At 56.4% G+C, this 24,942-nt stretch overlaps 1 protein-coding gene across 5 annotated transcripts in view; it reads right to left on the bottom strand.

Annotated features, from left to right (window-relative positions):
- TNRC18 (trinucleotide repeat containing 18) overlaps positions 1–24,942 on the bottom strand; it is an 84,282-nt gene that overhangs the window by 50,229 nt on the left and 9,111 nt on the right. For 3 of the 5 annotated variants that reach the window (XM_070780248.1, XM_070780249.1, XM_070780251.1), the window contains exons 3-5: positions 12,018–12,173; positions 9,430–9,555; positions 7,244–8,983 (exon numbers count right to left, since the gene is read on the bottom strand). In XM_070780248.1, coding sequence (XP_070636349.1) covers positions 7,244–8,983; positions 9,430–9,555; positions 12,018–12,173 — 2,022 coding nt within the window. The remainder of the gene's footprint in view (positions 1–7,243; positions 8,984–9,429; positions 9,556–12,017; positions 12,174–24,942) is intronic. The other 2 variants (XM_070780250.1, XM_070780252.1) reach the window with 2 other exon arrangements.

Here is a 24,942-nt window from a genome sequence, read left to right as displayed (position 1 = left end):
CAGCCCCACACAGCCCCTGGGGGCAGGGATCCAACCTGGCATACTGCCGTTGGCTTCTCCCCTCGTTTCTTCCCTCCTGCACCCTCAACACCAGGAACTCCCAAAGACCTCCTGAGAACTGTTCCCCAGGAGGAGCTTTCCTTTCAGGAAGGTGGGAGCCCACCGCTGGGAACAGGAGGCGAGTGGGCAGGGAGGAACAGCCATGAGCCCATATGCCCGATGGACCAAGCAGGTCGGGGAAGGGATACGCCTCAAAAGACAGCTGGAGACGGGCTGGGGGGGACCAGGGGCAGGCCCAGGAGGTTCCAGAAGCCCCTGGGGCAACGAGGAAGCTGCATGCACGGTTAAGGAGAGAAGAACCAGTGAGCTGGGGCACTAGGCAGGCGGGGTGAGAATGAGTGAAGAAGTCTTTCCCATCTGGCCCCTGTGGGTCACAGACGCGAGTCCCAGGCCGCCCACCACCTCACTCCACACAGGGCCAGAGCAGACCCTCTGTTTGTGCCAGCGCCCAGGCCCCATGACTGTGCCCAGCTCGTGGCAGGAGGCCGGGAAGCAGAGGGGAAAGGTGGGCGGTGGGAGAGAAGGTGAGACCCAGCCAGGATACCCAGGCCGCCAGAGTCAGTGCGGTTCCCAAGTCAAAGGGTACCCTGCGCCCACCCTCCCGCCCACCCCCTTCACCAAGGGCTGGAAGGGGCCCTCCTCACAGGCCCCACCTCAGGAATGAGGCCCTAAAGGGCGGCCACACTTCTGGGCAGGGCCACTCAGAGTCCTGCGGCTGGACTGAGAAACCAGAGCACACGCCTTCTCCCAGGGGAGGGCCTCCCAGGCCCACAGACACCCCAAGGGCCCTCCATCTACGGGGCCACGCTGCACTGGGGGACAGGCTTTGGCAAAGAGCTCCTGGTGCTCCCAGAAGGGTCACGTGCCTGGAGTGTGGCCTGTCCCCAAGAGCTCAGTCCTCAGGCCTGACTCCTCTCCACCGCCCTGGTGGTCACTGCACAGGCCTCAGGGGCTTCCCACTGCAGGCCCCACCAGAAGCCCGCACGCAGGCCAGCCCAGCTTGGAGAAGCCACCACCTGCAGGGTCCCTCAGGCCAGAGCCCCAGACCGCTCCCTCCAAATTCAGCTGGTGTCCAAAGAAATGTGACATGCCCTCCACCACCGCAGCCCGGGCACCACCCCGACCTCCTGCGTCAACTGTTCCCTCTAACCCCTGCTCACCCTGTCCCTCCTACCGAGTGCCAGGCCGCCCAGCTGTCCTGTCCAGTGCACCCCCAGCCGACTCAGGGCCACACTGTTCCCTCTACCTAGAGTGCTCGTGCCCGGCCCCTGCAGTACTCAGTCTCCCCAGGAAGACCTCAGCTCGTATGCTACCTCCTCCAGGAAGCCCTCCCAGACCACCTCTCCTCTATCATGCTCCCTTATTTGTCTCCCTCACTACACTGAGAACATCACACAGCCACTCTGCCTGGTGGTTATTCATCGTCCGTCTCCTCCATCAGACAGTGCACTGCTCTGGCTTGAGCAGTCCCACTCCGAGGTATCTACCTCTCCCCTTACACAACGCCTGACACAGGAAGGCACTCAGCATATACATGGGGAGTGCAAATGAACGAACTCGTGAGAACATCTAGAGGGCGATGCAGAGAGAACAAGCAGCAGGTGCAGAGGCCCTCAGGCAGGAGTGTGCCTGCCTCATCAGGGTGGGAATGCCAAGGAAGAAAGCAGGCAGGGGAAGGGCGGGGTGCAGACCGCACTCAGGGCCTTGTGGGCCGTGGAAGGGAATGTGGTTGAGACTCCGTCCAAGGTGAAAGGAGAAGCCAGAGGAAGTGCTGAGCAGGGATGAGACGTGACCTGACTAAGGCTTTGAAAACCGCCTGCGAACAAGCAAACCAAGAGGGCCCTTGGCTTGTCTCTGCTGAGCTCAGGTTGGCGGGGGCCAGTTCCTCCAGGAGGCACATGTGTGGGGCAGAGGGGAGCCAAGCCCAAGGTCCCACACACACAGAAGACCCCCTCCTCCCCAGCCCTCGAGGCCTGAGCTCTGGTGATTTTCAAGCCACGCCTGTGCCCAGCAGGGTCCGAGGGCCGCTCCGTGCACACATTTATCCAGTCATCAACCCAGGAGAGGACTTCCAGCCCTCACACCAGCCACCTCAGATGAGGAAACCGGGCACAGACAGGTAGAGGCACTGCCCAGGTCACACTCCTGACTGCTGAGGAGGGGCCCAGCTGGCACTGGGGTCTGAGTGAGTTGTCCGGCCGCCCCCCCATGCAGGTGCACGGCCCCCAAGCAGAGAGCCTGCACAGGGTGAGCGCCAGGGAAACGGCAGCCCCACAGCCATTGCCTGTCTGCAGCCCCGCCCCGGGGCCCGCGTCCCCAGCAGTGACAGCTTCTCCGTGGGTCATAGCCTCTAATCCCAGCCATTATTGCCCAGGCTGAGGCCCGGTTGCCATGGCAACCTCCTCCTGGACTCCCATCTGCACATTTCCACAGCTCCGGCTGACCCCATGCCCGTTCAAGTCTGGGGTCAACACCACAGCTTACAGCCAGTGCGACCCCGGCTCTGCTGGGTGACATGGACAGTGGAGCAGGGTTCAGGGAGCACCATCACAGCCCCCCAGATCTGGTCCCCAGTTTTACACCACCACAGAGTTGACAACAGGCAAGGGGGAGAGGCGGGAGGCACAGCCCTGGGCTTCAGGTTCAAGCTCAGCCCGCCTGTTCTAGCCCGAGTGACCCAGGGTGTGTCACTCCACCTCCACAGGCCCTGCTCTCCCGTCTGGAAGCTGGGGGATGAACAGATCCTCCGCTGGGGGGCTGTGGGAGGAGACGCTGGCCAGGGCTATGTGGGCCTGCCTGCACCCGCCCCCGGCTAAATGGCAGGGACAGTGCTGGTCTGCTGGCCTCTCGAGCATCGGGCCCGCTGTCTGGAGCTCACAGGCGTACACGAGGCCCATCCTTCATCCATCTCAGGGTCCGAGATCCCAGTAGCCAGACCAGACCCTGAATGAGCCCACTCGGGACATTTCTCAAAAAAGATCTCAGGCTTAGGGCAGAAACTCTGAGCCTTGAAGACTCTGAATATGAGCAGAGAAAAGGTAGACCCGTGTATGAAGCACCTACTGCGTGCCCATCAGCCCACCTGGCGCCAGGGAATGAGGCAGCCCTCCTAGCGCCACGCAGTGAACGTGGACACCAGGGCTCGGGGGGCTTAGGCCTCTGGTTCAAGGGCACACCGCTGCAAGAGGCAGAGCCTAGACTTGAACCCACTGCCAGGGAAAGGGCTCACTCCCCAGGAGGAGCCAGGAGGCTGGAGGACCCAGCAGTGCCCGGCTGACAACTACGGTTCAGTCAGAGTGGTGCCAGCTCCTTCCTCCCTTGAGGCCATCCAGAGTAGGGGAAAACCCACTTCTTAAGGGGACTTCTCTTTGAGGAAAGTTGGTGGCTCAGTCAGTAAAAAAAAATCTGCCTGCAATGCAGGAGACCCTGGTTCCACCCCGGGTCAGGAATGGCAACCCACACCAGTGTTCTTGCCTGGAGAATCCTAGGGACAGAGGAGCCTGGTGGGCTATACAGTCCATGGGGTCGCAAAGTGTCAGACACGACTGAGCAATCAACATTTTCACCTTTTTTCACATCAAGGTTCCAATCACCTACTTTCCAACTGTAGTCAGGAAACAGGAAAACAGCCTCAGCCCCAAGATTCCTGAAAGCTGCGTCCCCAGACTGTCCCCTCCTTGCTCTCGGCTCCCACTCACTCTCACACTCATACGCACGCTTAAACACACACATTCTCACCTACACTCTCTGACACATTCTCACCTACACTCTCTTACACACACACACACTTTTCTTCATACGCATTCTCTCATACGCATTCTCTCATACGCATTCTCTCATACGCATTCTCACACACACATTCCCTCATACACATTCTCACATACACACTCACACACACATTCCCTCATACACATTCTCTCATACGCATTCTCTCATACGCATTCTCACATACACATTCCTTCATACACATTCTCACACACACACATTCTCACCTACACTCTGACACATTCTCACCTACACTCTCTTACACACACACACACATTTCTTCATACACATTCTCACACACACACATTCTCACCTACACTCTCACACACATTTCCTCATACACATTCTCACATACACACTCACACACACATTCCCTCATACACATTCTCTCATACGCATTCTCACACACACATTCCCTCATACATTCTTACACACACACATTCTCACCTACACTCTCACACACATTCCCTCATACACATTCTCTCACACACACACACGCACATTCTCATCTACACTCTTACACATTCTCACCTATACTCTCTTACAAACACATGCCCTCATACATTCTCACACACACACACATTTCCTCATACACTCACACACACACATTTCCTCACACACATTCTCACATACACACTCACACACACATTCCCTCATATGCATTCTCACACACACATTCCTTCATACACATTCTTACACACACACATTCTCACCTACACTCTGACACATTCTCACCTACACTCTCTTACACACACACACATTTCTTCATACACATTCTCACACACACACATTTTCACCTACACTCTCACACACATTTCCTCATACACATTCTCACATACACACTCACACACACATTCCCTCATACACATTCTTACACACACACATTCTCACCTACACTCTCACACAATTTCCTCATACACATTCTCATATGCATTCTCACACACACATTCCCTCATACACATTCTCATACGCATTCTCACACACACATTCCTTCATACACATTCTTACACACACACATTCTCACCTACACTCACACACATTTCCTCATACACATTCTCACATACACATTCCCTCATACACATTCTCTCATACGCATTCTCACACACACATTTCTTCATACACATTCTTACACACACACATTCTCACCTACACTCTCACACACACATTCCCTCATACACATTCTCTCATACGCATTCTCACACACACATTCCCTCATACACATTCTTACACACACACATTCTCACCTACACTCATACACACACACATTCTCACCTACACTCTCTGACACATTCCCACCTACACTCACACATACACACATTTCCTCATACACATTCTCTCACACACACACACGCACATTCTCATCTACACTCTTACACATTCTCACCTATACTCTCTTACAAACACATGCCCTCATACATTCTCACACACACACACATTTCCTCATACACTCACACACACACATTTCCTCATACACATTCTCACACTCACGTCTCCTCATGCACATTCTCTCTCTCACACACGTTCCCTCATACACAAACATTCTCACATACACACACTTAAACACACAGATTCTCACCTACACTCTCTGACACATTCTCACCTATACTCTTACACACACACACATTCCCTCAGACACATTCGTGCACACACAGTCACAACCATAGACGCAGATCCCTGGGGCAGAGACAGGCAAGCTAGGTATCAGGAAGTGATCCCAGCAGGAGGGATCGTTTCTCATGAGCATTCTTCTACAAAAAGGACCCCCAAAAGGTCTTTTCTCTCCCAGAAGGATCTACCTAGTAAGAGGGCTTGTCCACCAGCCACCCAGCCACCTCCAAGCCAAGGGATGACACCCAGACTCTCGACTGCAGACTAAGTAAGGCAAGGCCTCGTGAGCTCCTGGGGTCTGAGGGCAGCCTCTGGCTCCAGGCAGGGTGCTCCACGCAGATCCACGGCTTCAGTCGGTCCTTTAACAAAGGCTCCCTGAGCGTCACCGGCTCTGAGCCTTCCAGGGCTCTGGCCCCGGCCGGCCATGCCCGCACCTCCACACACTGACGCACCTGGGGTAGCAGAGCGGCCTCGGCGCCCAACCTGCAGGTGGGGCCTTTGGCTCAACGCTGGGCTCTCTCTTTGCTTCCCTGGTGGCTCAGATGGTAAAGCATCTGCCCGCAATGCGGGAGACCTGATTACGATCCCTGGGTTGGGAAGATCCCCTGGAGAAGGAAATAGCAACCCACTCCAGTACCCTTGTCTGGAAAATCCCATGGACAGAGGAGCCTGGCAGGCTACAGTCCATGGGGTCGCAAAGAGTCGGACACAACTGAGCGACTTCACTTTCACTTGGGCTCTCTCTGGGCAGCCCAAGCCCAGAGTTCCAACCAAAATGCCGTAAGTATCAACTATGCAAAATTCCAGGAAGGAATCCAACTGGGAAAATATGCAAGGGACAAAACTAAATGTAACCAATCAACCCCCTTCGGACAAGATATTCAGCTTCACCAGTAATTAAGAGAAATGTACCATTACTCCCTACCCAGCTTAAGGACATTTGTTTTTTTAGTAAAACACAACTCTGAGTAGTCTAAAATGAAAGAGTTCAAACAAACATAAAGAAATCTCTAACCACCTAAGAAGTCACAAAGGCATCCATTGTCGATACCACAGGGACGCCGGGGGTCCCTGGCTTCCAGCGGTCACACTCAGTCACCCATTCCCCCACGTATCAGACACCTACTATGCGCCAGGCCCCACGCTAGGTATTGGGAACACAGAACTAGGTAAGTAAGGCACGATTACCTCCCTCAAGGACTTAGAATTGAAAGCTTAAAGCTAATCTATTCGTCGGAATCTATTCTTAGAAAATGACTCAAAATATCAGGGAGGCGCAATGCACAAAAATATTCAGAGCCACTTCCTAAACACAAAAACATCAGAGCGAAAGCTGAAACGCCACTAGGGAATGGCAAAGGTAGCTATGGTGAGTGCTCTGGACAGAACAACAGGGGCCATCAAAACCGCTACTTATAGTTTCCAACAGCAAGAGCCTACTTACCTGGGCAAAAAAAAAAAAGCAGAACCCAAGATCACAGTGCAAGGGGAGCTCTGCAGATCAGATGGGAAAATGAATCTGGCAGATCTCTAGGTGTTCAGGGTCATGGAAACAAATCTAACGGTCCCTTTACTTCCCTCTCCTTTCCTGCATTTTACACATTCTTCTACGTGCGTAACAGAAGAAGCAATAAACCCTAAATAGCAGTCATAGCCCACAAGGGGAATAAAGGACAAATAGAGAACCAGGCCGGTTGGGAGGGAAGAGTGTGTGTGTGTGGCGGGGGGGGGCAAGCAGAAAGGAGCGCAGAGGTGGGGAGGTGAAGGGGAATTAAAGGTGCAGGGGGTGGGGGTGGGACCCAGGACTCACCTTTAACGTTGCTCAGCGACAGGGACCGCTCCTGGTCCGCCAGCCCAGGTGCCAGCCGGCCACTGCCGCCACTGTCCTTCTGCCGGGCCACGGCCACAGCAATGCCCACAGGCGGGTGTCGCACTTCCGCCTCACCCTGGGCCCCGGAGCCCTCGCGGCCGAAGGCCTTGGCGCTCTCGGGCCTCTCCGGGTCACGCTTCAGCTGTCGGCCGCTGGATGCTGCAGGGCCCCCCGGGTGCGGGAGGCGCGTCTGGGCGCGCGGGGCAGCTGTGGGCGCCGGCTCGGGTTTCATGGTGCCCAGGCCTCCGAAGGGGCTCTTCTTGCCACAGCCGCCTGGGCGCACGGTCACGGCCTCGCGGGCGAAGCTGCCGCTGTACTTGATGAGGCTCTGCATGGCGGAGGCCTCTCCAGGCCCGTGGGCCGCGGCATGGATGTCGGCACCTGGCCTGGCGCAGGTGGCCACAGCGCGGGGCAGCGCACCCCCGGGGTCCAGGTAGGCCTTCTTGGAGGCGGCGGCGGCGGCCTCCTCCTCGGCGCGGCTGGCGTGGTGGTGCTGCGCGGCCAGCACGGCCATCTGCGTGGTGGCGAAGTTGCCCAGCTCGAAAGGTTTCCACTTATGCTCAGGGCCGGCGGGCGGGGGCGGCCGCCCGGGCTCCAGGCCGAAAAGCTTGGCGGCCTGCTGGGAGGCGGCGGTGGCAGCGGGGCCACGCAGGGCGCGCTCGCAGGGCCGGGGCTCAGCCTCGGGCTTGAGCAGCTCCTTGGCGGGGAGGTAGGCCCGGGGGTCCGGGGAGGCGCGTGCGGCCCGCGCCGGTGGGGCGTCGGCGGGCGGCGGCCGCTTGAGGGAGCGGATCACGGAGCTCTTCTCCCGGAGGCTCTCAGGCCGGTCCGGGGGTGGCCGCGGAGACCCGGGCGGGCCCTGCAGGACCCCAGGCCGGCCCACCTCGCGCTCCCGGGCCCGGGAGTCACGCGCCTGCGACGCGATCTGGATGGGCCCCGGGCGCTCGTCGAAGGCCTCCACGGAAGGCACGAAGGTGGGTGCCACCACGCGGTGCTCGCGGCCCGGCTCCCGCGAGGCCGCCGCGGGGAAGATGGTGTAGACGCCAGTGGGGGCGGGTTGCGGCGCGGCGAAGGCCCCGGAGGCGGCAGAGGGCGCAGGCGGACCCTTGCTTGGCGGCGGTGGCGGCGGCGGGAGTGGCGAGGGGCACGGGCAGGGCCCAGGTAGCAGGGCCTCTGCGCGCCGCAGCCGCGCGCTCTCGTCCTGGCGCGCAATGTCCTTGGTGCCGCGGGACCCCTCGGCTATTAGTGCGGGGAGCCCCACGTCCCCCGTGCCGGTGCCGTTGCAGAGGCTCAGCGACAGTGGCGGCGGCGGGTTTTTGCCCTTCGACTCGGCGGTGGCTGAACCCGGCGCCCGCAGGGGCCCCGGCTCGGCCAGGAAGGGGGACAAGCGCTCGAGGAGGCGTGGGGGCCCTCGGTCCTGGCGGCCTTCCGCCCTTGCCTCTTGGGTCAGGTCCACCACACCGCGCGGCCCAGCCGCCTCTTCCCGGGCCCGCGGGTCCTTCTTGCCGAACAGGGGGGGCGGCTCCCCGCTTCGGCCCGTCCTCTCCTTGGCTGGACCTTCCCGAGAAGCGCCTTTGGTCGAGGTGCCCGAGGAGTGGCCGCCGGGGGTCCTGGAGGAGGCCGCATGAGAGTGCAGGGTGCCCGGGGCGCCCGGAGCCCCCGGGGCGGGCAGGTAGAAGCCATCTGCAAAGAAAGAGCGCAGACCTGAGCCAATGCCCCCACTGCCTGGTCCAGAGCCAAGGGAGGCCGGGAAGGGTACCCTGGACCCCGAGGCACAGAGGAGGAACATGCACTGCTTGCAGTGTGGCTTGGGACAGGACAGCTCTAGAAATGGATGAACAACAAGTTGAAACCTCATCTCGGCCACCTACTAACCTTTCTGAGCCTCAGTCTCCTCATCTGTGAAAGGGGGAGAGGCCAGAATTAAGAGCTGCGCAGAGGGCCCAATAGGATAAGATGAGGACCCAGTAGCTAGGAGGTCCCAGAAGGCCATGGGTGGCCCTGGGAGCCTGGGGCTGGAGTCTTGGGAAACACAGCCAGGGTGCAGTCTGGAGTGCTGGGGTAGTGGTTCCCCCCAACCCCATTCCACAGCCCACCCCCAAGTCTCCCCACCACTCCTGCCCTCTGACCTTTCTGGGTATCGAAAATGCTGGGCTGACCCAGCTGGCTGAGGAGGGGGCTCCCGCTGCTGGGGGGCTCCAGGTGGCTCAGGTGGAGGTAGGGTGGGTACAGCCCACTGGGCAGGTGGGAGAAGCCTGCAAGAGAGAAAGGCACAGCTGAGACCCCTGTGCCCCCCAGGGGGCTCCTTCCAAGCCCCACCCCCTGGTGCTGGGAGCGGAGGTTTAGCCCCAGCTCCCCACGGCAAGGACGGCCCCCTCCCAGTCCTGGCACGCCAGGCCTCCTTCCCGTCCCAGGCAGCCCCTGGGACTCCTGAATCCCCCGGGAAGGGAATCAAATTGGATCCAGGGGAGGGCGATGATGATGATGATGGCGCAGGCGGCAGTCCTCATCAGAGGCCAAGCCCTTTCAACTGCTTTGCCTTTGTTCAATTCCCACTCACATTTCAGGGAGGAAAAAAAAATTCTATGAGGCAGATACTCTTAAAGTCCCCATTTTACAGATGAGAAAACTGAGGCTCAGAAAGGCCCACTTGCCCAAGGCCCCCTCCCCACTCCACCCCTAAAAGAGGAGCCTGCCTTTGAACTGAGGTCACCAGGGCTCTTAACCTCAGCCCAACATGGACCTTGTTTGAAGGGTGTACTGGTTTAACTTCTCTCCTGTGTAACTCAAGCAGGTCGCTTGCCTTCTCTGAACTTCAGCCTACCCAGCATAATCTCCAGCTGCTGGGTCTCCCAGGCAGGTGTTGCTAAGAAGGAATTCTTCCTACCAGGGATCCTCCTAACCTCTCAAGCCCCCTCCACTCCCACCTGTGATGCCCAGAACCAGGGCTGGAAGTTACAGGCCACAGAAGACAGAAGAGTGGCCACGGAGAAAGAAACAAGAGGCCTAAAAGAGTACACAAGAGAAGGAGGCCCAGAAGGCAGGGAGGCAGGCAGGCCCTGGGGGGCAGCCTCTCAGCCTGGGCTGTGCGTGATACAGGAGGCAGGCAGGCCCTGGGGGGCAGCCTCTCAGCCTGGGCTGTGGGTGATACAGGACCCCGGGCCCACGGGCAATCCCTGAGGGGCTTGGGTCCCCCACGCCCCCTTGCCACGCCCTCCAAGGCCAGGAAGGCAAGAGTATCCCTGGCCACACTGGGCCCGCCTCTCCTCCCGCAGCCCCACGGCAAGGACGCCGACGACCACCACAAAACAATGAGGAACATGATATGGGTCATTTCATCACTGAAACAGCGCTTGGCCCTGCTGCTTTTGCATCTGTAAAATGGGCATGACGGTCCCTCCCTCACGGCTTGTTCTGAGGATGAAGGGTTCCACTGTGCCGCGCGCTGTGCAGCGGAAGCACACTGCGCATTCGATATCATTACTATGGTTACTGGTATTTGTTGGCAAAGGAGAAAAGGGAGTCAGGGAAGGCAGAGCTCAGTTGCTTTAGTTGTATCCGACCCTTTTCAACCCTCCGGACTGTATGTAGCCTGCTAGGCTCCTCTCTCCATGAAATTCTCCAGGCAAGAACACTGGAGTGGGTTGCCATGCCCTCCTCCAAGGGATCTTCCCGACCCAGGTATTGAACCTGCGTCTCTTATGTCGCCTGCATTGGCAGGCGGGTTCTTTACCCCTAGCGCCATTTGGGAAGCCCCAGGGAAAGCAGGGGGGCAAGCAGATAGCACAAGGCACCAGAGGTAGCCCCCACCTCACTCACCCCCACCCCCCGGGGCTAGTGGAAGCAGGAAGCTCAGATGGGACCCCAGCCCGGAAGGACTGCCCAGCGTCCCAGACCCAGAGGCGGATGGCCCCCTCTGTGTGGGGCACCCACAAGTCAGGACAGTGACGGAAGTGCTCAGTGACGAGGCACAGAGGAGAAAGCAGGGAGACAGCGGGCGGTGAAAGGCCCAGGAAAGCCTGAACCTGCAGCAGCTGCTCCCAAGACCCCGATCTTCTGGGAGCCGGGCGCACACCCCAGGATGCCCAAGGAGGCACCAGGAGCCAGTGAGCACCCAGCGTGTAAAATCCACCCAAGCCCCAGGGCAGGGAGGAACGCGGCGACCCCCAGGCCCATCCTTTCAGTGACAGAGGGGAAACTGAGGCTCCAGGGAGGCCCGGCAGGAAGCCAACCAGCAAACCCCCCAGCCACGTTTAGGGGTGTCACTGCAGAACGGCAGCAAGAGAGCCCAGTGGTGCCTGGCCCCACTGCTCCCACAGTTACAGTTACTGTCGAGCTACGCGCCAGGGGGACGGCGGTGAGCGGAACAAACTAGGCCCGGCCCTAGGAGCTCGGCCGGCTGGGAAGACAGGTATTTCATGAAAAAGCACACAGATGAAATGTGTGGTCACAAGCGAGTAGGAGAACGCGCGGGGGGAGGTGAGCCAAGCCCGTGAGCTGGGGTGAGGGGCTGCAAGGGAGCAGCACGTGTGAAGGCCCTGCGGCAGCCGGAGTTGTCGCTGAGCACTTGAAGCGCAGAGAGGAGGCCGGAGGCTCAGGGCTGGGCCCCGCAGGCCACACACAGCGTGGAGGGGTGACGGTGGGGCAAAGGGGAGAGGGCAGGCTGGGGAGTGCTGGGGACAGCGGCCCGGGCCCGCCCGCCCGGCTCGCTCCTTACCTTCGTGGGCGTGCGCGGCCCACAGCTGCACCATGGGCAGGTTGCTGGGGGTGGGGGAGCGGAAGGAGAGGTCAGAGGGCAGGGGCACCGGGCTCCCATGGGATGAGGCCGCCGGCCCCATCCCGCCGGCCACAAAGCTGCCCAAGAAGGCCTCGCCTGCAGAGAGAAGGGGGCCGTCAGGCAGCCAGCAGGCCCCCGCCGCCCAGCCCACCGCCCGGAATTCCCCGCCTCCGCCCTGCCCCACCCCAGCGCCTTGGACTTTAGGACCAGCCTGGGTCAACGCAGCAAGACTCCAGGCTGGAGAAAGAGACCCCAGGTGCCTCTAGAGTACCTACACTCTTGGCAGATGGGCGTTATCTTTCCCATAGCCGAGGGGGTGTGGTTCTCCCCATCTGCAGCTCTAAGTTGGGGCTGGGGAACGGGTGTGGGAGCAGGGACCTCCAGAGGACACAGAATGACACGGTGGCAGGGGACTCAGGTTCTGAGTGCCTGGACCCGGGGGAACCCCTGGTTCAGTTGGAGAAGGACCTCCAAGGACCCCCGGCAACCCTGGACAGGCGCCGGGATCAACTCTCAGCCAACCCCGTGCGGGAGGAACAGTGTGCCCATTTAACAGATGAGAATGCTGAGGCTGAGATAGGACATGCCTGACCCCCACGACCTGTGAGCAGGGACTCTTAAGGCAACCCAGGACCACAGGAATGAGCCAGTGAGCCGGAGAAGGGATGAGAGCAGCAGGCAAAGGAGCCCAGGGGTCCCTCCACTGGGGTCCCTCCAGGGGAGGCAGGCGGGACAGCCAGCCTGCCAGGGTGGAAACCACACCCACCCCGGCCACGCCCCTGCCGCCCCGGCCCACAGGGAGGCCTCCTCCTTCCTGCCCCACACCCGCCCTTAGGGGGAGACCCTGGCAGGCCCCCTGCTCACAGCCCAGGGGGATGCCTACAAGACCTGGGCGGGTGGCTTCCCTTCCCTGGCCTTGGTTTGCTCATTAACAAAACGGAGAGAATAAGACCTCCCTTGAGAAGTGTGGTGAAGCAAGAAGGGTGCACTTGGTGACAACGATAAACAGCAGCACAGCCCACGGAGGGTGCCAAGCGCCAGCTCTGGCATCCGAGATGAGCGCTCCCCGTGTGCCCCCCAGGTAACCTCTCCAAGCCCGCTGTTTACATCGGCCCAGAGCAAAGTGGCGGTGGGGACGCAGGCAACGTAAGACTCGGGGTACCCAGGGGCCCTAGCCCAGCCCCCAGGGCCTGCAGACCCCACCCGACCTGAGCCCTCAACCCACCCCGAGGGCCTGCAGACCCCCCTCAGCACCTCCCAGGGGGCACAGGGCACCCTGAACGGCCACCGCGTCCCCCCAGGGTGCAAGGGGCAGGGCCTTCTCCCTGTCTCCCAGAGCTATCGGAGGACACCTTCTGGCCACACGTGGCGTCACCACCACCCCGTTGGTGCCCCCCAGTGCCAGCCCCGCTGGCCCCCTCACCGGACTCCAGCGCCAAGCCCTCAGGCCCCAGGGCCATGGTGGCCAGTCCGGCGGCCCGTGTGGCCCCAGCCTGGGCAGTGGGGCCTCGGGGCGCCCAGGCCCCGGCTTCCTCCTCGGCAGGCAGGCGGGCGGCCGGCTCCGGAAGGGGTTTGCGCAAGGGCTTACATCAGCCCCCGGCTCTTCCTGCCCCGGGCCTGCCCCTGCCCCAGCTTGTGAAACCCGCCCAGCGGCACCCCAGGCCTGGCAGGGCGTTGGGGCCCGGATGCCACCAACGGCTCCCGCCTGCCACAGGGCTCAACGGCGTCCCGAACTGCCTCCCTGGGGGCCCCTGGCCCGGACACGCAGGCGGGCTGTGTCCCCCACTCCCCCAGAGCAGCGTGCAAGTCTGTAAGACGGGCTTACCAGCCCCAGGACGCTGGCGTTTATTTGCACAATTTCAGTGTCCCCACCCACTTCCCCAGTGACGCCCCTGAAGCAGAGGGTCAGATCTCAGAGCCCACAGGAGATAACCCCAGCCGCTGCCTCCTTTTCCACTCGGACCCTCCGCTCATTCCCACCTCAGGGGCCTCCCCCGGGCCTCAGAGAAGCCCCCTGCCCAGGACAACCTGGCAATGGAGATGCCATGAGCCCAGGGGAGGATGCCCTCCCTGCGAGCGGGGCCGCGGGCTCTCCAGGGGCACACAAGGCCTGGCACAGAGCAGGCATCAACTCTTGGCCTAAAGGGGCTGCGTTGTATGTAATCCGCTCAGGGCCAAAGCAGATGGACACATGTCAGGGTTGGCATACACAGCCCTGACCCCCGAGGACACACCGCCAGCCCGGGCGTCCCGCCTTGACCCCTGGGGTGGAAGTTGGGCAGCTGACCCCCACCCCAACCCCACGGGCGTCTCCAGACTGCCTCTGAGCTCCGCACACACCCCCAGCGCTACCTTCAGCTCTCCTCACACCCACCCCCTAGGGATACAGCCATAGCCTCCTGGGTTCCCCGAAAAGGGTGGGGGCCCCCCCAGGGCTCCGGAGGGAAGGTTAGTGAGAGTCAAACAAGAGCCCACTGACTCCACTGGAAATCCTCCAGCACAGCCTGCAGTGGGGGGCTGGGGGTGGTCTCCACCCCTCTCATCACAGAGTGAGGTTGAGGGGGGCCTGGTCCCCCTGCCTGGTCCCCGGACGCCCCCTGGTGACTACAGGCCTCTGTGCCGCTCTCCACCCACGCAAGCGTCTTAACTCCAGGCCTGTGGAACACACAGGGCACCCATCATGAAGTATCATCATTCACAATCAGAAAGGGGAACCCAGCCCAACTCCAGCAGACCCCAGGTTTCACGAAGGTGCTCAGAGTCTCCTCCCAGGCCTCCCGCGGGGCAGAGAGCCCTGGGCCGGGGGGCAGAGCCAGGGCCAAACCAGAGCCCTGCAGCCCACACCCCCTCCTACAGGGCAGACAAACGTGGCCCCCAGGACCCCCATGGTAGAGCCTTCCCGCTGGCCGGCCCGTCACCGTGGACAGACGAGGGCCCGGCCAACCAGTGCCCCCCGCCGGCCGGTGACCCGCAGGACCCACACCTGTTTTGGATCTTCACTGGACACTCAGAAGCCACCAAGCCCTCGAAACACGTGACTGATGAGACTGAAGAACATCATCTTCAATTTTATTAAATTTTAATTAATTTAGACTTAATTTAGCCACAGCCTTGGTGGAAGGCTTCCTCCTTGCCGGAAACCAGAGCAGGCCAGGCCCCCACCAGAACAGGGCGTGACAGGGGGCCCCCAGGAGACAGTGAAGACGCACCCTGGCCCGCACACCCAGGGTTCTGGGACTCTGCCTTTACCTCCCCAGGCTGAAGAGCAGGGTGACAGGAACCTCGTCCCCTCCAAGGGGGCACACAGACTAAATGAGTTCACGTCTGCAAAATACTTTCGTGAAGCGCCTCATTATTCATAGTCACACAACCTGTGGCGCTTTTGAACTGTGGTGTTGGAGAAGACCCTTGAGAATCCCTTGGACTTCAAGGAGATCCAACCCGCCAATCCTAAGAACCAGTCCTGAACACTCATTGGAAGGACTGATGCTGAAGCTGAAGCTCCAATGCTTTGGCCACCTGATGCGAAGAGCTGACTCACTGGAAAAGACCCTGATGCTGGGAAAGACTGAAGGCGGGAGGAGGAGAAGGGGACGACAGAGGATGAGATGGTTGGATGTTATCACTGACTCAATGGACATGAGTTTGAGCAAGCTCTGGGAGTTGGTGATGGAAGCCTGGTGTGCTGCAGCCCATGGGGTCACAAAGAATCAGACATGACTTAGCAGCTGAGGAGCAACAACCTGGGGTTCAGAGAAGGCCAGCAACTGCTCAAGGTCAGGGTCTGGGGACTTCCCTAATGGTGCAGTGGTGAAGACTCAGTGTTCCCAAGGCGGGAAGGCCCCAGGTTCCATCCCTAGTCAGGTAACTAGATCCCACACGCCGCAACTAAGACCCAGAGCAGCCAAATAAATATTAAAATAAAAAGCTCAGGGTCTGAGCAGAACCACCACCTCTACCCAAATTCCATCTGTCATTCCTTAAAATGAAATTTTAATTCTGAAACTCAAGAGGACTGGTGATTGCCCATTATGAATGTACTAACTGCCACGAAGGCTGCCCGGGTGGTGCAGTGGTAAAGAGCCCACCTGCCGATGCAGGGGATGCAAGAGACATGCACGTTCAACCCCTGGGCCAGGAAGATCCCATGGAATAGGAAATAGCAACCCACTCCAGTATTCTTAACTTCCCTGGTGGCTCAGACGGTACAGCGTCCGTCTACAATGCGGGAGACCTGGGTTTGATCCCTGGGTTGGGAAGATCCCTTGAAGAAGGAAATGGCAATCCACTCCAGTACTATTGCCTGGAAAATCCCATGGACAGAGGAGCCTAGTAGGCTACAGTCCGTGGGGTCGCAAAGAGTCGGATACAACTGAGCGACTTCACTTTAACTTTTACATATTCTTGCCTGGAGAATCCCATGGACAGGGGAGCCCGGCGGGCTGCAGTCCACAGGGTCACAGAGTCGAAAACGACTGAAGGACTGAACACACACAGGCACAGCTACCACTGAACCACACGCTTGCAAGTCGTGAACTGCACACTGTGTGAATTTCACCTCGATTTTGAAACACACACACACACACATACACACAAGCTCCTCTCTGCCTCTGAATCCCCCCCGGGTCTGCCCGACCCCACTGCCCAGACCCCACTCCCCAGGATGCCTCGAGGCTCAGGGGTCCCCAGACGGGCACCTTCCCATCCTGGCACACCCTCCCACAGGCCTGATAGTACAGGAATCTCATTATAAGGCTCAAACTAAGGCTCAGAGAGATGACCCAGCATCACCAAGCCTGGGCAATCAGGTCCCTCGGGTGATGCTGCAAGCACACCTCACACCAAGACCTCAGCTCAGGAGCCCCACCCAGCTGGACCCTGACGGAGGGAGCCCCACACACACACGCAGGGCCTGGCCCTCGGAGGTCTTCTCTTGTCCCCAGTGAGAGAGGAAGGACATCCCGGGGGCGAGAAAGGAGACACTGAGGCCTGGCGATGGGCAAAGCGCTCCTGCCGCTGCCTGAGGAAGCGGTCCAGGGTCCCTCTGGAATGTGAGCAGCAGGAAGCTGGGCACTCCGCCCAGCCTCAGCGCCCCAACCCCATCTGTGTCCCCTCCAGCACTGAGCTAACAGGCCCACCCCTCGCTGGGACCCACCACCATCCCAGCCCTTCCCACCCCAGGCAGTGCACTGTGGGGACACAGCAGCGAGCCACGGGTGTTGGGGAGTAGGCCAGCCTGTTCTCCGCCACCGCTGCCCCCCGCTTATCGACACCCAGAACACAGGACGGGCTTCAGGGCTTTGCAAGTCCAAGGCTGGCCAGGTCACCAGGAGACAGAACTCGAATCCTGAAAAGATGCTTCCTTCCTCCCGTCACAGCTCAGGCGGGGCAGCTCCTGGATGCTTAGGGCTGGAACAAGACCACCAGGATGCACCCCTTAAGGGGCTGCACGGTGCTCACCTGCCGGCAGTCCCCAGAGAGGACGCCGGTGAGGCCACCTGAGCCGGCCAGTGGGATCGTGCCCCTGCAATTCATGGAGTCCCTGGGGATCCTTCCAGAAGCTGACTATATAAGCTTCTGACTATATAAGTGACTCTAAGCTGACTATATATAAGTGAATATTCAGGCACCTGAAGTCCTGGCTGGTGGGGGCGGGGAGGGGACTCAATGAGATCAAAGTGGGTACAGAGGTCTGGTAAACAGAGATGGGCTCAGAGGACTTTATCATGGCCTAGACTGGAACCTGGACCAGCAGAGCCCCACGGCCCCAGGGCCTTTGCACCTCAGCCCGGAATCCACTCCTCCAGAATAGAGGTTATCTGTTTGCTCCCATCGGTACATACCTCACCCCTTCTCTTACAGTCTAGGTGATGCGGCAACCTACCCCACCTCCCACGCCCTTTCCTGAATTATTTTTTCCACTGTGCTTATCACCACTTATCAGACCAAATCCAGGCTAGTTCCTTCTTCACTGGAGTTCCTTGCTGATTGTCCCTCTCCACCCACTGAACAGGAGTAGAAAAGCAGGCTTTTTCCTGAAAGGGCCAGATAACTAAAACTTCAGGCATCGCAGGCCTATTCTGCCTGCCTGACAATACTTAAAAGGACTGGGCTTTGTCCCAATAAAACTTTATTTACAAAAACAAGGAGATGGGCCGCATTTGGCTGCAGTTTGCAGACCCACCCATTACAGTGAAGGTTTACTCCATCCTGGAACCACCCCCCGGGCCCCCCCACTGTACCCAGTAGGTGCTCAATTAATATTTATGAGTGGGAGGGATGGGCAAGGTCATGATAAGCTAGGACTGAATGAAGGACGAAGAGGAGACTTTCTCGGGTCCCACTTTACAGCCAGAGGACAGTTTCCACCCTTCATTTCATTCTGTCCGTAAGCCACCCCCCCCCAACCCTACCATGAACTCTGGGGGGTGGGGAGGGTTCTTATCCCTTTCATAGAGGAAGAAGTAGGCTCTGTCCCCCGAAATCTACACTTTTCCACTCAGCCACACCACCCAGACTCAAGACCCTGTTTTCATCTTTTTACTCAAGAGAACCCTCCCCAACCAAACACAGAACAAACATGTTTTTCTTCCCCCTTCCTATCTTAGAAGGTTTTGGCCTCGCAAAGGAAACTACATCCCTTAAAGATGTCACCAAAGGCTATCAGAACATCTTATGAGCACAATCCGATCAAGGTTATCACCTGAAAAAAAAGAGTCCATTCTAGCCCAGAGCATGGACATGTGACTTAACCGTTTCTATGACAGCGGCGGAAAATAGTTCGAGGACCCTCTGGATAAAATGACCTTCAGACTCCCATTCACCCCAAGAGACTTCTGGAATATGTAGGCGGGAGAAAGGGTTAATGCTCTGTGTTATAAAGAAAGAGCCTTATCATTCAGTAAGAATCCCGAGCAACTCACAGATGAAGAACAGTAAATTCAGGTAAAAGTATCGCTATTGAGACAGGATGACATCATATTTATCTACCAAATCAGCATATTTGTGGTTCAGTTGTGGGGAGGGTGAGGGTGGAGGGGAGCAACCCAGGGGGAGTAAGGAGGGAGCCAACATCTTCAGCTTTTGGAAATAAATCAGCAGATTATCAAAAGCCTGGACCCGTTTCCGGGGGTCCCTCCTGAGAATGCCCACCGCAGCCAAATTGACCCAGAGATGTAAAGCAATCCCGATCCGAATCTCAGGGGGGAAGAGGGGTGTGCTGGGTGGGGAAGGATGGAAACTGAACACCTGTCTCTAAAGTGACATAGAAATTAAAAGCAGGCTGAAAATTTGTACAGATTCCTGCGTACCCATGTTTTATAGGAACATTATTCACAACAGCCAAAAGGTGGAAGCAACTCAAAGGTCTATCAGATTAAAAATTTTTTTAATGTTAAAAATGTGGTCTATCTTTATTCAGCCTTAAAAACAAGGGAAATTCTGACACCTGACACAACTTGGATGAACCCTGAAGACAGGATGCTAAGCGAAATAAGTCAGGCATGGAAGAGCAAATATTGTTACAATGATTGCACGTCTAGGAGATCCCAGGAGGAGTCAAATCCACAGAGTCAGGAAGTCGAAGGGGGGGTGCCAGGCGCTGGGGGAGGGGGGCTGGGAGTTAGTGTTTAAGGGGGAGTTTCCGTTTGGCACGAGAATGTCCTAGAGATGCATGGGGTGATGGTCACGCAACAGTGTGAAAGCACTTAACGCCACCGAACTGTCCACGTGAAGATGGCTAGAAGGCTAGGCGTATGTTGTATGTGTTTTACTAGTTAAAAGAGAAAGTGATACAGAAACACACAGTCAAGAAAAGCCAAGGCAACGCTGCCTTCCAGATGAAGAAAACGGTGGAAGACTTCGGTTTTCGTTTTTCATTCGTCCAGTCATGTCCAACTCTGCGACCCCATGGAGAGTTAGGTTATCAGATGCCAACAATGCAGCCGGTGTGCCGTGGGCATGTGGGTAGGGACAAACAGGACCAGGGCGACAGGAAACAGGCCCACGAGGTGGAGAAAGATGGTCTTTTCAATAAACACTGCTGGGCCCCTCGGCCACCCATCTGGGAAAAGCCATGAGTCCGGACCCCTCCTTCACACCATACATAAAAATCCACTCCAGGAGCACTGCAGATCCACATAGGAAGGGCACAAGCTTCCAGAAGAAAACATGGGAAAACTCCTTAGTGGATCAAGGCCAACCAAGGATTTCTTAAAGACCCCATAGAAAGCACAGACCATGAAGATAAGACCAATATACTGAAGTATATGAAAATTAGGAACATCTATTCGTCACATCACACTATTGGATGAATGAAAACGTGAACCACCTCGTGGAAAAAGACCTGTGTCCTAGGATTTCCCCTGTTGTCCAGTGGTCAAGACCTCACCTCCAATACAGTGGGTGCAGGTTCGATCCCTGGTTGGGGAACTAAGATCCCTCATGCGTCTTGGCCAAAAAACCAGGACATAAAACAGAATGAATTATTATAACAAATTCCATAAAGACTTTAAAAATTGTCCACATTAAAAAAAAAAAAAAGACCTGTGCTCCCAAGAAAGGGCTTGTATATATAAAGAGCACCTGCAAATCAATAAGCAAAAGACAGACAACTCAATGTAAAAACTGGCAAGATTCAACAAGAGGATGGCAAATAAGGACATCAAAGTTACCAATAACTTCTCAGCCTCTTAAACCATGGAGGAAGTGTGAATGAAAACTTCTACACACCCACCGGAAGAGTTAACATGTCAGAAAAGTTAAAATGGACAGACAATATTAAAAATACACAACCAGAGAGGACATAAATTATTAGTACAACCATTCTCAAACAGTTTGGCAGACTCTAGACACCTTTCTGACCCAGTAACGCCCTCGCGGGTATGCGGAGAAAAGATTGCAAGTTGGAATTCAGAGATCTTCCCCACTAGTAATCACCAAAACTGGGAAATAACTCAAATTCCAACGATGAGCTGGATAAACTGTGACAATGTCATAGGAGGGAACCCGTTCAGAGAGAAGGCACTAGAGTGACCAGGGCAGGATAAAGCTCACGACCTCACACAGACGGGAACACACTACATGCTTCCACAAACGTGAAGGGCGCCGAGACACAACTCGGAGAGCTGAAGGTCTCAGTCACAGTACGGGTCACCTTGGGACAGGGTGACGGGGCTGGACGCCTGGGTTTCTTCCTTAACCTGGTTCCATCAGTGAAAAAACTAACTGAACTGGACGTTTATGATCTCCGCCGATTTCTGTGTCCCTTAAGCCCCAATAGAAAAATATCCTTTAAAAAATGGAGGGCAGAGGGCAGATCTGAACACAAGTGTGCAAAGATGTTACACTCTGAGTAATTTCCATGGAACTCTGACATGGACAGAACTTGCAAAATCCAAAACAAATATATAAATAAAAATGAGCCCCAAAAGGAAAAGGAGAAGTGAAAGAAAAAATTTTTTCATACCTGCTACCTCTGCTAAGCCCCTGGCTCTCTGGCCAGAGAGCTCAGGTCTGGCCCCCAGATCCCATATTTCCCAGCTGTGTGACCTTGGGGAGGGGACACAACCTCTCTGAACCGAACTTTCCTCCAAAGTAAAACGGGGAGTCCCCTGTGGACTAGTGGCTCCAGGCGTTCACTGCCACGGCCTGGGTTCAATCCCCGGTCGGGACACAGATCCCGCAAGTTGTACAGTGTGTTAGTAATAATCATGCAAAGCTCTCCCCTTTAAAACATGAAATTAAAAATAAAGCGAACTGAAGGGCAGGCAAGAAAGGAAGGAATCTGTGACTGGGGCCATGCCTGTCTCCTCTATTTGGCGTCATTCCCCTTTCCTGGAGGAAGGTGACCCCAGACAGACCAGCAAGGCTAGGGTCAGAGCGAGCGGAGGGGTGGGGAGGGGGGCTTACCTTGCACATTCTCGCCCCTGTGACTGGCCCACAGGACCTGTGGCCACGATCGACGTCCCCAGGCTCCCATCCCTACAGTAACCGGCTGAGAATCGTGTTTCTCCTCTAACCTAAGCAGAGGCTCAGAAGCCACGAGATCAACCTGCCCCGCCCCCTCTAGGTGGGGAGCGGTCTGGCTGGGCCTGAGGGCTGGCCTGAGGGAGGCAGGAGGGGCTTTATTCATCCAGCTCCCTCCTCTCCAGCTGGAGCCCGCCACGACCCCCTGACGGTCAGATCCCGACGGGCACCTTTTAGTCACTCTAGACCTCCCAGCCCCTCCCCAGCAAGAGAAGGGTGATCTGGGTGTAACCCCAGCCCCTCCCCCAGCCCAGGACCTGCCCCCTACCCCCGGAGGCTAGGCCTTTGCCTAGGTCCCACCAGACGCCAAAAGTAGAGGCCCAAATCTAAATAAAGGGAATCCCCAGGCAGCCCGGAGTGGTCAAGGCCTCAGCCCGGCCAATGATATGCAAATGCATCCACCCCAGCCTCGCCCCAGGGCTCCAGACGTTCCCAATTCGAAAGCAATTACAGAGGATTTCCCCATTGATTTCTCTTCCCCCGCCAACGGGGGTCCCAGCCAAGAGGAAGTAGAGGCAGGAATAGAGGGAGGGCGTTCTAGGAACCGTGGGGGCGTCTGTCCCAGCGGGGAAGGCGGAGAAAGAGAGGGACCCCAGGACAGGGGGGTGGCTCCCACAAAGACCGAGCAGGACAAATTCTGTCCCAGGCTCTTCCCTGGCCGTCAAGTGGTTAGGACTCCCGCGCTTCTCCAGCAGTAGGCAGGGATTCAGTATCAGGTTGGGGAACCGAGATCCCTCAAGCTGCACAGAACAGCGCTCCCACCACCAAAAAAAAAAAAAAAAAATATCCCCTCCCGGATGCTGGAAGGTCACAAAAATAACACTAACACGGTTTAAAAAGGGAACGTGTTGATCACTAGGGAGCGCTTGAGGGGCTTGGCTAGATTCTCAGGGCTGGTGTGGGGACCAAAACGCAAATGCAACCAGAGTACAACTCTTCACCCTTGAAATGTACACTCAGTTCTTGGAAGGGGGCGGCCAGGGTTAAATTCCCTGCAACCAGTTAGGACTCCTGCCTGGGAGACTGAGAAAGACAGCAAGGAAGACCCGAAGACTCCATCAGAAAGTTCCACAAAGGTCAACAAGTCCCACACTTGGATCCCAGTCCATCAGCTTGTTAGCATTGCTTCCTTTTTGTTTTTTTTTTTAAAGATGTACGCTTTCTAAAATATTTATTTCTGTGGCTGTTCCGGGACTTAGTTACCAGAATCGTCTATCTTCATTGTGCCATGCAGGATCTAGTCCCCTGACCGGGGATCAAACCCAGACCCCCTGCATTGGGAGCTCAGCGTGTTAACCAGTGGGCCACCAGGGAAGTCTGGAGCCCGTGTGCTTGACTATTCTGTGGTTCTAGAAGAGGTTAAGTACTTGTAAAAGGGAAGACTGAAAGTTCACATACAAAGGACAAGAATCAAAATAACATCACACCCTCAAAAAGCTGCACTGGAATTTAGGAGGTGGCATTGTAATTCCTTCAAATCATTTCCAAACTGCCAGTCAAGTGTGAAGGTAGAGTAAAGGCATTTTCAGGTATATGAGGCCTCAATAAAATGTGCGTTCCGTGTACCCTTTCATAGAATGCTACTGCAAGATACGCTCCAGCAAAACAAGGAAGTAAAGCAGAAAAAAGGGAGGGATGAAAATCAGGAAGCAGGAGATGCAACACAGCACAAAGGAACAATGAGTTTGAACAGACCTAAGCACCAGGCAAACCAGACTAGAGCAGGAAGAAAAAGTGCAGAAAGGAAATCCCCATGAAAAGAAAGAGGCAGTTCATCCAACAGATTTAACCAAATGAAAAGTACACCAAGAAATGAGAAGACAGAGATTCTAAGAAATCCTTGCAAATGAGGGGGGGGGGGGGGCAGATGCAATTAATAACTCAAGGAAATAAAGAAATGAATTTTATTATACCGCTTGACTCAAATATCAACAATATTTACAAACCCAAAGCCGTAATAATAACACTGCTGCTGCTGCTGCTAAGTCGCTTCAGTCGTGTCCGACTCTGTGCGACCAGACGGCCGCCCACTAGGCTCCCCCATCCCTGGGATTCTCCAGGCAGAATACTGGAGTGGGTTGCCTTTTCCTCCTCCAATGCATGAAAGTGAAAAGTGAAAGTGAAGTCGCTCAGTCATGTCCAAGTCCTAGCGACCCCTTGGACTGCAGCCTACCAGGCTCCTCCGTCCATGGGATTTTCCAGGCAGGAGTACTGGAGTGGGGTGCCATTGCCTTCTCCGAATAATAACACTGGTTTAAACAAAATTGTATTTCACAAATATTGGAAGGAGAAAGGAAGTGGAAATGGAGGCAGGGGAGAGGATGCAGCAACAAAACAATAAACATTTACTAAGTGCTTATTATTTCCCAGATACTGTTCTAATGCTTTACAGGTATTAACGATTCATGATGCAGATACTATTATTATCCTCATTTCACAGATGAGAAAACCAAGGCAGGAGAGGCAAAGAAACTTGACTTTGGTCTCATGCCAATATTAATAAATGGGAGTCTGAAAAGAAACTTTAGACAGTCTATGCAAAATCCTCATCTTCCATAGAAGTCAGTAAAGAATCTCAAACTCTAAAAAGTAACCGGCAGTAGAAGCAGGTTATTACACAGAAATATGGATGAAAAGGCCAAAAGAAACAGCCAAGAGAATTAAAAGGGGCACCAGGAACGGAGAGACAGGAGACAAGAGATTGCTGGTTCTCTTTATAATCCTAACAGCACTATATGACTTTTTTTTTTTTTTTAATATTTATTTATTTGGCTGCACCAGGTCTTAGCTGCAGCTCTCAGGATCTTCGCTCTTCTCTGGGGCATGAGGGATCTTTCTA

Source organism: Bos indicus, chromosome 25 (genome assembly GCF_029378745.1).
Source record: "Bos indicus isolate NIAB-ARS_2022 breed Sahiwal x Tharparkar chromosome 25, NIAB-ARS_B.indTharparkar_mat_pri_1.0, whole genome shotgun sequence".
In the NCBI taxonomy this organism is placed as follows: domain Eukaryota; kingdom Metazoa; phylum Chordata; class Mammalia; order Artiodactyla; family Bovidae; genus Bos; species Bos indicus.
The sequence above is the reverse complement of the archived record's forward strand: the minus strand, read 5'-3'. Positions and strand labels throughout refer to the sequence as shown.